Raw genomic sequence first — 13299 nt, forward strand, 5'->3', positions numbered from 1 at the left:
TGTGTGAAGGTATGTGGTACGTAGCACTTTGTGTGTGAAGGCACGTGGTACGTGGCACCCTGTGTGTGAAGACACTTGATACTTATTTACGTGGTACACGTGTGTAAAGGCACGTGGTATGTAGCACCTTGTGTGTGAAGGTATGTGGTACGTAGCACTTTGTGTGTGAAGGCACGTGGTACGTGGCACCCTGTGTGTGAAGACACTTGATACTTATTTACGTGGTACATGTGTGTAAAGGCACGTGGTATGTAGCACTTTGTGTGTGAAGGCATGTGGTACGTGGTACCCGTGTTGGAAAATTTAAACAATGCTTACAGGATTTAGGGTCTTTACAAAGATATCCTTATTGGGGATTTCTACAAGCCACTCCCAAATTTTTATTATTGAGAAGCGAAGCTTATTGAATTTCACACACGAATTCACTTGTATTTTCTTGAAGTATAATTCACCAACACCACGTGACATACCCACTAAATTTAGATTAAAGTTATTAAGCAATCTCAAACCTAAATGAAGTTCGTGAGGGAGGGTTTTGTTTTGCTCTCGTTCGCATCACGTGATAACCAAATCCGATACCAGAAGGGTTATTATGTAAAGTGGAAAGCAATCGAAAGTTAAAGAATAAACCAGAAACATATTGTTTACTTTCAATTTCTTCGGAGACAGATTAAATTTCAAGTTATAATTTAATCAAAATTGAGTCACGTATTGTTTTCTTGTGGACTGGACACAACCGAATCGATCCTCTTCCGACTTGTTACTCTGTGTCCAGTCAATAAATGCTAAAGTATTTTTAACAATTGTGGAATTTTAATGAAGTTGTTACGCTTCAGAAGTTGTTTTAGGAAGTTAAGAGTTTATATATGTAATTATCATTCGAGACACGGGGTAAGGAGTCACGCTGCAGGACTATAAGTGGATGGTAACAATATATTTGCATAGTCGCCAGCCAGACTGTTTGAATTACTTATCAGTAATGTTTTATGTAACTGTATGTAAAATTTATCTATTTTTATGGTTGAAATGTTAAAGTAGAACGTATACACTTTAGTTGTTAGAATAAATAACCCGTAAAAGTTGGGTAACTCGCGATCTTCTCGCCAAACACTAACGTTTCTTGAGGAGAATTGCAATGTTGTATTTAAAAATTATGGATTTATTTGAATGATCCGTAAGATTTTTCAAGCAAGTGACGTTACACCCCCCTCATAATCCTGAACGATTCACCTTAGCTTTGCTCGAACTATCCGTGTTGGGACGGTGAGAGAACTATCCCCATAAACTACTAATGGTGTTGGTAGAAACTGTTATTTTCCAGTAATAACGACATGATTTCCTCACAAATCGTCGCCATCTTGAATGGTTTTTTAGGGGGGTATCGTGGGAAAGCTTATCCCATTTGTTGGGAAACTAGTCATACCTAAACGATAGCATTTTCAAGCATTATCTGGGTGGTTTATGAGGGCGATCGTAATTTCTCTGTTGGAAAATCATGAATAATTCACGAAAGATTTATGAGATTTGTTGTTGTAATGACAATTTACCTTTTCCTAACCTGCGAGATGCGACATTCCCACCCCTTTCGAGTGATAAAAACGCGAAAAGAAGCTCCTAAACGTTAGCTAAATACAGTAGTTGTGTGGAGCGAACAATAGAAACAGGGGAAATTTCTAAATCGAATTACTCTACATCCTCCATTAAGAGAATGATGAAAAAGAAATTAATTAATTAGAGGTAAAATTCGGAATTCGAATCATGTTTTCCGCTGGTAACCGATGAACCGACGGTCACGTCATAGTCCGGATGTAATTTCAGCGCGAGCCGACTAGAGACGATTGCTAAGAGTTACTAATTTAAATCGGTTCGTTCCATTATTCGACACCCAAGGATGGCCGAGGTCAGTCGAGTAATTAAGCTGCCTTGGCAAATGGTGCTAGGCAACCGGGGCACGTGACCGACCGGGATGTTGCGATTAATAATTCGTAACGATGGTCACGTGGCACACAGTAGCTTCGTTACTAATGCCGAAGATCGGTTCGTTAGAAGGTTACGCTGTTATGTGTGTAGGCTAAAGTTAATAAGATCAACATCGTCCTGTGCTCATTAATTACTTGACTTAACTGTTCTATTACTAAACATTCCAATAATGCACATTAAAATATTATAACGTAGTGTAATCCATAAACACCTGGCTCACCCAGCTTCGTGGGGCCACGAGGGAATTTGAATTAGGAGGCCCCGTGTATAGTGCTGATATTTTTCTTCTGGGGAATGTTTTAGGGGAAATAAAAGGATTGATGATTAGGATGACTCATTGTTTACTCCAACACGTGGCATGCTATGCACTGGCAGAGTCGAAAAAAGGGAGTAACACCCTTGAGCTCGGATCTTTTAAAGATTGGATCGATGGGATGAGGCAACAGCGGGACCCACCCTGTGTTTAGTTGCCAAGGAAGAGTGCCTCGCGAGAGAACTTTCTATGGGAAAACTGGTCCATATTTAGGTGTAAAACATAAACAAAATTCGGTAGATTCTACGTGGCCAGGTCGTCGGTGAGGTGCGAACTAGTTTTTATCCACTCGGCCACTGGTTAGCCAATACTCTTAGATTTATTCTTCATACCAAACCAGTGTTTAATCTTTTTATTTACTCGAACACAGGTGGCCCCTTTATAAGGGTCTCCATCGGATCCGTATAATATAATTTTAATTACGAAGTCTGTAAAATCAATTTACCTAATTAAAAATGCACAAAAAGAGAATAAAACTAGAAGATATAAAGAGACCAACGAAGGTTCTCATGTGTTACACATCATTATGTTAAGCATATAATATCAGTTTAACCGAGCCTGTAATTGCAAATTTTATCAATAAATCTTAATTAACGTGTTGAAAAGTGGCGAATCAAATTAATTTTTTTACAAAAAAAGTGAAAGTATCGATCACTTTCGTCCTTGAAAACTCTTTAACAAATGTCGTTTCTCACATCAATCAAGCATCAATAAGAGCGGAACGTGGAAAAGGAAATTGCCGTTCCTGTAGAAAATTTAAGATTATTAACAATATTTTATACAGAATTTATTACAATTTACGAAATATTTTTATAAATAACCAACGTTTTATGTGTACAAACGTTTATATATTGACACAATGCGTTGTGTATGGGTGTACAGTAGATCAATGAAATGCAAATTTATTTCCGGATTAGTTTATAAATTAATTTATGTTTTATTTTCGGATTAGTTTAGAAATTTAGTTTATTTTTTAATATTAAATTTAGAAAAATTAAATAAAGAAAACATGCTTCGAATTATTATTTTCATTTTTTCGACGGTGTAGGTGACGTTGAAATGCTGCCTTAACGTGTTGATAAGGCACGTTATAAAGGTGTTTGACATAATGGGCGAGTTAATTGTGATGGAATAGACATTTGAAGCATGTTTCATCTTATGGAATATATTATGGAAGCGTCTGATCACGTGGGAAATGTTATGGAGGCATTTGGTCCCCTAGAGCATTAGATAAGAGAATTTGATATGAAATTTACTAAAAATGTTGCTAAAAACACAAACAAGCGCACAAAAAAAAAGGTAAAACAGTTACTTACAAACAACACACCACAAAAGAGTAAAATTATTTAAAAAGAAATTGCAATTACATTAAATCATCGCCATTATTTATTTTTTTTTGCATATTTTAAAAGACTGTAAAATCTCGCGTGCGGTTTTTTGACACAAACAAATTGCATCAATCAAGATTTATCTAAAACGGAAACGAATTTCGTCACGTGCGTAGCGAGGCAATAAAACTGACACGCGATTCCAGCGATCGAGATACGCGATTTTATCGCAATCGAGTCGCGACCATAAATTAATGTTAAGGGGGCATCTGATCACATGGAGCATGTTGAGGAGGGTTTTGATCATATTGGACAAGTTATGGAAATATCTAATTACATCAAGCATGTTATGAAAACATTTGCTTACGTAGAACCTATTATCAATATTATGGAGGCATCTGATTATACTCTATATGTTATCGAATCATCTGATCACGTGTAGCTCGTTGTGGAAGCATTTGATCACACGAATCATGTCATTGAGGCATTTGGTCCCCTAGAGCATTAGATAAGAGAATTTGATATGAAATTTACTAAAAATGTTGCTAAAAACACAAACAAGCGCACAAAAAAAAAGGTAAAACAGTTACTTACAAACAACACACCACAAAAGAGTAAAATTATTTAAAAAGAAATTGCAATTACATTAAATCATCGCCATTATTTATTTTTTTTTGCATATTTTAAAAGACTGTAAAATCTCGCGTGCGGTTTTTTGACACAAACAAATTGCATCAATCAAGATTTATCTAAAACGGAAACGAATTTCGTCACGTGCGTAGCGAGGCAATAAAACTGACACGCGATTCCAGCGATCGAGATACGCGATTTTATCGCAATCGAGTCGCGACCATAAATTAATTTCGAAGGAGGGGACAAAATTTTAATTAAACTATTAAAAAAAAGGGATAGAATTTTCAGCCAGGAAAGTCGAAAGGGAAATTAAAATGATCGCTTGTTTACACTAACTTCGTCGCTTTCTAATTTATTTCTGGTGGGAAAAACGAGAGAAAAATTAGCACGACTCGCAAAAATTTAACCGCAGTTCAAGCCAGGACATTCCGAGAAATGATGGAATTCTCTGGCTTCAGCGATTTCGCGCTTCTTTCTTTTATTTTTATTCTTTAAAAATGGAAGGCGATGAAGCGAATTAGTTAATTATTGAGAAATTTCTCTCAACAGGTAGCGAGATGTTGCACTTCAAGGTGTTGATCGTTACCTTGCTAACAGCTGCACAAGTGTCGGCTAATCTTACATCCTTCCATCTCAAAGGTGAGTTTTATTTTTACCTTATTCTTTTAACTTAAGTTGTGGGTTCGGAAACCACTCGGTATTGTTTCTATGTTTCTAAATCTTAGATTTTCTGGCGTATCTTTTTGGGTTAAGGCAACACAACAAAAAAGGGACAGTAGCACTTTCTATGGGAAACTGGCTCCTAATTTAAATGATGAACACTTCTCCGCGTGTCCAGTCTAAACTTTGGTGAGGTGCGAACCCGAAACTATCAGTGTTTAGAGGCTTTTATCCAATACTGATGGGCCGATATTTTTAGAATTATTTTTCATACGGTTTTAGAGGAGGGAGAGAGAGGAGTGGGAGAGAGTAGTAGAGGGAAGTAAGAGGGAGAGAGGAGCAGAGGAAGTAAGAGGGAGAGAGGAGCAGAGGGAAAAGAGGAGCAGAGGGCGTAAGAGGGAGAAAAGAGCAGAGGGAGAGAGGAGCAGAGGGAGTAAGAGTAAGAGAGGAGCAGAGGGAAAAGAGGAGCAGAGGGCGTAAGAGGGAGAAAAGAGCAGAGGGAGAGAGGAGCAGAGGAAGTAAGAGTAAGAGAGGAGCAGAGGGAGAAGAGGAGCAGAGGGCGTAAGAGGGAGAGAAGAGCAGAGGGAGTAAGAGGGAGAAAGGAGCAGAGGGAGTAAGAGGGAGAAAGGAGCAGAGGGAGTAAGAGGGAGAAAGGAGCAGAGGGAGTAAGAGAGAGAAAGGAGCAGAGGACGTAAGAGGGAGAGAGGAAGTAAGACAAGAGGATGAGAGAGGAGAAAAGGAAAGAAGTGAGAGAAGGAGAAGAGAGTGAAGGAGAGGAAGAGAATGAGAGGGGAGGAGGAAAATAAAGATAAATGGAAAAGCAGGAAAAAAAAGCTTTTTATTCTGTTCTATATTTCGGGAAGCGAGAGAATTAAGGAAGAGAGAAATGCCAAAAATATTCCTAAATTTATATTCTTCTAGGCGTCGGCGTTAATAGAGTAGGAAACAAATTAGAAGTAGAAACTTTCTGGTTTGTAAATTTGGCGAGTGTCATTGCCAGGAAGCAAGAAAGCAAACATTTCTTGTTTTCTACGTTCTGCTTGCGCTTTAAATATATCTCCGAGAATTTTTCTTAACATTTTTACTTCATATTTTAGTAATTTTAATTCTCTCTTATCTTGAAAAATAGCTCTGGTTTATCTGGTTTTATCTGTTTGCGTCGGTAGATTTTGAGGTGCGAACTGTAAAACTGTACACGGTTTTATCTCCTTTTATAGACTCTTATCGCTTTATTAGCTCTGCTGATCTCTATGAAATGCTGTTTGCCGGGGATAATAAATACTTCTCTTTAATTATACGCTGCGTATTATGTAAATCATCCAACATTTAGTCCTAGTAATTGCACTTTGTAATCGTACTTTGATCGAAATGTCAGTTTGAAACTTCAAACAAGTGAGGTTTCAAATCGTAATTTCGTGTAATTTTATTAATTTTATTAGTAATAGAGTAATAAATTATGCCAGAATTTATTTTGGAGTGAACGTAGAGAGGTTTGGAATTGATTTTCTTCCCGTCTATTCGAGTTAAAGATGATTAGACGAGAGAAGAAAAGAGAAAGGATAGAAAAGAGTAATGGGAAGCGAGAGTCAAAACAGAGATAAAGATAAGAGAGAGAATGATAGAGAAGAAGAAAGGAGGAAAAAGAAAGGTAAAGGAGAAATGGAGGATGGAGATAAGAAAAAATAAAGGGAAAAAAGCAGAGAAAGATTAAGGAAGGAAAGAAGAAAGTAGAAGAAAAGCGAAATAGATAGACAGGTAGAGTAATGGAGAGAGAGAAGAGAGAGAAAGGAGGGAGAAGAAACACAGAAAAAAGAGAGAAAACAGAGAAAGGGTGAGAGGAGAAGAATAAATAAATTGCTGTAAACTCGAATACATGTATACCGATCCTTCACAACCGATTGTTTAACGTCTGTGTAGATAAAAAAAAAAAGGAATTGATTTTAGCCGGATACTTAGATGAATAGAGTAAGGAAATGGAAGCCAACACTACTTTTCTACTTTCTAGATGAGTAAGTTCGTAATTCGATTCAGATAAAAAGTACTTCTTCACTCATTTCCTAGATTAAAATGAGGATAAAACTAAAAGCATCAAATTTCATTTTGACTTTATATGCAAAATTATAATTTTCTTTTTATTATTATAAGGAAATTGTATTAAAAGTTTACAAAACTCTTTTCTAAGAAATTTTTAAGTGTTAAGTAAAATTGTTGTAACGTTGTAAGAGTTAAACAAATCGTGACGTTTTTGCATCCATGAGAGGAAGAGAAGAAGAAAAGAAAGAGAAGAAAAAGGAAAATATTCAGAAACGAGTTGCTTAACCTTTCCGGCAACATTTGGTGGCGAGAGAGAAAAACAAAGGAGTGAGAGAGAGAAAGGGTGTAATAGAGAGGACAATACAGAGAAAGAAAGACGAGGAGAAAGAAGAAAGTAAAAGAGAGATGCAAGAAAGGGAAAGGAAGGAATAGAGGGAAAGGAAGGGCGGTGGGAAAGGAAGGAAAAAGAGCGAGAGCGAGAGACAGTAAAAGAAAGAGAGGACAATAGAGAGGGAGAAAGAGAAAGCGAAAGAAAGAGAGAGAAGAGAGAGAGAGAGACAATAGAGGGAGAAAGAAAGAGAGAGAGAGAGAGAGAGAAATAGAGGAGAAAGAAAGAAGAGAGAGAGAGACAATAGAGGGAGAAAGAAAGAGAGAGAGAGAGAGAGAGAGAAGAGAGGACAATAGAGGGAGAGAAAGAAGAGATAGAGAGAGAGAGAGAGAGAGGACAATAGAGGGAGAAAGAAAGAGAGAGAGAGAGAAGACAGTAATAGAGAGACGGTAGAGAGGAAAGCTGGAGAGAGAAAGAGAGAGAGGATAAGAGAGAGATGAAAAAAGAGAAAGGAAAGAGGAAAGAGAAGGCAGGAGAAAGGAAAGGTAGAGAAAGTGGGAAAAGTAAAAAGAAAAAAAAGACACGAGAAAAGAGAAAGACAAGGAAAAGAACACAAGAAAGAGTAAAGAAGAGGGAGAGATATAATTTTTTAACTTTCTTCCTCTTTTCTTAGCTTTCCTATCGGAAAGAGAGACAAGAAGCGAGAGAAGGAAATCAAGATTTCACAGTAATAAAAACTGCTGCAAAATATGAAATTCTAAACCGAGAGGACGGATTATTATTTTCCGTGTCGTAATTCATAATTTTAAATTAATTTCGAAGTTATTTATTACAGAAATTCGAGTGGATACACGAAAAAAAACATTTTTATTAAAAATATTATTAAAACGTTCTCTTTTTTTTTTGTATTAATAATTTAAGTGATTTTAAAGTAATTCTATTCTTAAAATTATTTTATGTATTATCTTGATATTTTATCATTTATCTATTTAAGTAAATTATAAAGTGTCACGCGAAATTATCAGGCAAACAAAGCATTAGGGGTAACGTGAGTAAAATAATCGACGAAAATAATTTTTAAACTTAATCGTAATTACTTTTATTCTTTAATTACAATTAATTAATTTACGAGACGAGTTTATAACTTGATTAATTATTTAAAACATTACAAGAAAGGAAAGTATTTCTTTAATAATTTATTAAAATAGACATACAGCTGTAGTGTCTGTAAGACAGAAGCGTAGTGTAGTAGTATTGTTTTTACCTTTAAGAGCATTGAACAAGTGTTCTTAGGGATAATGTCATAGAACTGCAGTTTTCCTGAGACACAGAAGCATATCGTGGTAGCATTGTCATTAGCTATAACTCATAGGACACAATAGGTTAGTGTCGATTAATGACATCGTTATCTGTTACTTGAACATCAACGTCTAACCGTGTTCAGGATGTCATTTCTTCATGAACTTTAGAGAATAATACGCTATCTTTTTTATCGATTTATACATCTAATTTGGCACGTTTGTATCTTCATGGGGGTCCAGGGATATTTGAATTAGGGGGCCCTATATACGATGTTGACTTCAAACATTTCTCTTCGGGGAATTATTTTTTTTGGAGGGAATCCCCCGGTACTACCCTGTGCCACACTGGCATTCTACGGTACCCAAATTTAATTACGTTCTTAGAAAGTGGTTCAGTTAATGAGCGAGAATTCGGGATTATTTTTCAACCTGTAGGTTGCGATCTACTAAAATAGCTCTGTATCTTGCTGTATGTGAGAAAGTTGAGAAACCTTGTGTTATATATAAAATCACTGGTAAGAAATGCAATTATAAAGTGAAAATATTAATAAAAAATTTAAAATATATTTTATTAAATTCAATAAAATAAACAATATTTAAAAAAAATTGTTTTTTAATCATTTACATTGGTGTATTTGAGAGTAACTATGGTAACAACACACAACACGGAAGGAATAATAGCGTGAATATCTCGTGAAATATTATATTTTATAAGATTTTAAATTTTAAAACATAAATTTACTAAATTTTTTAAAAATTTGTATTTTTATTTAATTATTTTTAAAAGAATACGAAGAAATCTGAATTTCGATTACCAATCTGTAGATCGCGAACGACTTCTGTAATGCTCGAGTCATTAAACACGTGAGAAGGTTGGGAAGTCCTTGCGTCTTTACAAACTAGGCATTTTTATGCTCCCGTTTAATTCTTTTTTAGATTATTAACGTTTAAACTTATTAAAAATCAATTTTTATAATTAATTTTTAAGAAATTATAATTAAAATTTGTAATTTTGTTAATTAATAATCCTTTCTAAATTCGTTTGATGCTCGAAGAGGGATGCTTTGTTTACTTATCGAAATTATGAATAAATTACTCAGTTATATAATTAAATATTTAAATAATCTCTAACAATTTATTAAAATTTTTATTATCTGACAGTATAAAATTTATTTATTTAATTTTAAACGGGAGCATCGCTTCATTTAGGACTGTAAGAGAGAAGAGAGTGAGATTAATGTGAAAATATAAGGAAATTATCGAGAATTTTAACGTTATTTCATTAAAAAATGATTTAAATTAATATAAAATTCGATTTTCCAACGTTTATTTTAATTATTTTGTGTAAAATATGGAAAAAATCGAAGTTTTTTAAGCGCGAAAACGTAAATGCCAGTCCACAAAAGCGCAAAATTCGGGTCAAAACAAGAGAAAATGATTGAAATTTTGTGCTTTATATGATTAAAAACGAATTAAATTATTGTAAAATATAATTCTACAACATTTATTTTTATAATTTCGTAAACTGGGCCTAAAAAATTGCATTTTTTAGGCCCAGTTTACGTGGTACCTATTTTCTATATTGACATTAAGAAAACTGTAGTTAAATTACAGTAAAACCTGTCTAAAACGGAACATTAATAAAACGGAAACCTGCCGAAACGGGAAACATTTTTAGAAACGTAGCGATTTTCAGTTTTAAAAAACCTGTTTAAAGCGAAAACCTGCGTAAACCGGACTTATACGGTGCCCGGTTTGGCAGGTTCCCTCTTTAAACAGGGATTTTTTTAACACAGAAAGTCGCCGTGTTTCTAAGAATTTCGCCCGTTTAGACAGGTTTCCGTATTATTCAGGGTCCGTTTTCGACAGGTTATTTTGATTAAAAATCTTATTATGGAACTAATTTATTTAAAATTTTTATTAAAATGGAATAATTGAGGAGCAGAATATTAACTTCTCCACAGGCATGCGGCTATTGTTAATTACATTATCAACTGGAACCAAATTGATTATTTATCGTCCAATTTTGGAATAATTAAGTGTTAAATGTTGTAAATAAATCCAGTTACAAGAAAAATCAATTTTTATAGACGTTGTTTAATTAAATATTTTAATGGAGCTTTACATTAATCTAAAGATTAAAAGTTATAAAAGTTATCTTCTCTTTGTCGTTTTCATGTTCTGAAAATGTCGAAAAATTTATACTGTACATTTTTTTACGAATGATCAAATAATTTGCAGGAATTAACAGTAAATTTATAACGTTTTCCTTTGTATTGTGAAGCACTTTTTACAGTAACTGAACGTTTTCCTTTGTATTGTGAAGCACTTTTTACAGTAACTGAACGTTTTCCTTTGTATTGTGAAGCACTTTTTACAGTAACTGAACGTTTTCCTTTGTATTGTGAAGCACTTTTTACAGTAACTGAACGTTTTCCTTTGTATTGTGAAGCACTTTTTACAGTAACTGAACGTTTTCCTTTGTATTGTGAAGCACTTTTTACAGTAACTGAACGTTTTCCTTTGTATTGTGAAGCACTTTTTACAGTAACTGAACGTTTTCCTTTGTATTGTGAAGCACTTTTTACAGTAACTGAACGTTTTCCTTTGTATTGTGAAGCACTTTTTACAGTAACTGAACGTTTTCCTTTGTATTGTGAAGCACTTTTTACAGTAACTGAACGTTTTCCTTTGTATTGTGAAGCACTTTTTACAGTAACTGAACGTTTTCCTTTGTATTGTGAAGCACTTTTTACAGTAACTGAACGTTTTTTTCGGAACTAGCAATGAATTTCTGTTTTTCTGTATTGTGTGCATGCAATTAAATGTTTTTTTGACCAAATAATAAATTTTCATCCGTCTTTTTCACTATAAAACATTATCGAAAGAATTCATAACAGATTTACTTCGGTTATTAAACGTTCTTACATAATAATTCAACGTTTTTTTAGAGAAAATAAATAATTTAAAACCTGTATTAGAATTGCTTTCCTAAATTGATTCACAGTTTAAAAACTATTTAAAATTTAAATAAGACAAGTGATAAGTTTCTTGTTTGTGTAGATAATTTAAGAGCACAAGTGAAATCAAGTGATGTCAATTCGTCCGAGGGCAAGATCCAAGTGGAAAACGATGGAAACAGTAAACGCGATCACTCTGGAGGTATTCACGTGGCTACATGGAGATGGGATTACGTCGAAGATCCTTTTATCTACACCACTTTTGTTATCATTGCTGGAATGTGTAAAATAGGTAAAGTAGAAAGTGATTTCAAATGAAATTTTACAAGAAAAATTACATTTATTTTTGTGTGGGAATTTCTTAAAATTTAGTTTTTCGTTAGGTTTTCATCATGCGGATTTCCTTTCTTCTATAATTCCAGAATCGTGGTAAGTAATCTCCAATTTTCATTCCTGTTTTGTAGGATCTTTAGGATCAAATAAGCTTACAGAACTTGTATACAATCCTCATACTTGCTTACGTCTAAATTCCTCAAATGTTTATTGAAGGATTCTGCTCTTGTATCTGAAGAATTCGTCGTGATCCTTCGGGTGTCCTTCCTATCAAAAATCAGGATTCTTCGTGTCAAGTGATTCTTTACGATTGAATTCTTTGAATCGATGCGTAAGATTTGAAGAATTCCAACCTGCTCTCAAGAATTCTTTAAAAAAACACTCCGTCGTAAAGCGGGTCGTGATAATTCTGTCTGATATTACATTTACACGACATTAAACTTAAGGGAAATAGCACGACTCGCTTTACGACGGCTCGCTAATTGACCACATACAGGAAATAATTAAGCTGTATCTGATCGGAGCCAGATTTACTTATAAGCTAAATAAGTTATAGCTTAGGGCCTCACGTCAGGAGGGACCTCGTTCTGCCATTATTATTTGGTTTATGAGGAAAGACCTCTTGTGTTGTAAAGGCCACAACTCGGCTCCGAATTTACTGTATTAATTTATACAGTTAAGTTGTAAGTAGTGAAAATAGTAACAAAGTTGCATTTAATTAAGCTTAATGTTTAGTAATTTATTTAAGAAAACAGTTTCTAGACAAATGAATTGGCAATGGACATATTGTTCCAGACAAATAGATTGGACAAGGATAGAACCAAACAGGTGTATTAGTGATGATCTTTCAACGTTGAATTATGATATTTAGGCACATGGTGGGCCTCGAACGTTAAAAATGCGGCATTTCGGTACATGGTGAGCCTCGGAAAACCAGCAATTACTTATTCTAACATCGTCACACTTCCCGGCTGTAATTTTTATTCATATTTTTAAGTAAAAAGTTACGTGACTTCCGGGTTAAACCGAAAGTTTGTATATAGTTAATCGGAGCCTTCGGCCCCAAAACTTTCTATATCTGGTCTAAAGTTTCGTCTACCTAACTCCGTTCTCGAAATTAACGAATGACAGACGGACGGACTGACTGACAAGTGTGAGAATGTATATGGATAATAATTTGACTCCAATAAAAATTATTAGATTAAAAAAATGAGGCCAAAAGGGGGGCATCCGATGCAATTCTGCGCTTGTACTGTACAAGAAAACACATCAATTATGTCAAGTATATTTTGAAGAAATCATTAAAAATCGTGATTTAGCTGAATGAGCCGACAATCAATTGCTTTGTTCATTTTAAATTATTATGTGTCTGTACGTTGCAATTAACATTCCGTATTTATTTGCCTTTCGTGTTTCGAAGGACGTTATT

The 13299-nt window shown here is 34.5% G+C and overlaps 1 protein-coding gene across 2 annotated transcripts in view; it reads left to right on the forward strand.

Moving 5' to 3' along the window:
- Nucleotides 1–13299, forward strand: part of LOC136986471 (Na(+)/H(+) exchanger protein 7-like) — a 48052-nt gene that overhangs the window by 22150 nt on the left and 12603 nt on the right. For both annotated transcript variants that reach the window (XM_067283998.1, XM_067283999.1), the window contains exons 2-4: nucleotides 4804–4893; nucleotides 11641–11829; nucleotides 11921–11966. In XM_067283998.1, coding sequence (XP_067140099.1) covers nucleotides 4812–4893; nucleotides 11641–11829; nucleotides 11921–11966 — 317 coding nt within the window. In that variant the 5' untranslated portion in view covers nucleotides 4804–4811. The remainder of the gene's footprint in view (nucleotides 1–4803; nucleotides 4894–11640; nucleotides 11830–11920; nucleotides 11967–13299) is intronic.

Source organism: Centruroides vittatus, unplaced genomic scaffold (assembly GCF_030686945.1).
Source record: "Centruroides vittatus isolate TY-2023 unplaced genomic scaffold, ASM3068694v2 scaffold_1047, whole genome shotgun sequence".
NCBI classification, from domain to species: domain Eukaryota; kingdom Metazoa; phylum Arthropoda; class Arachnida; order Scorpiones; family Buthidae; genus Centruroides; species Centruroides vittatus.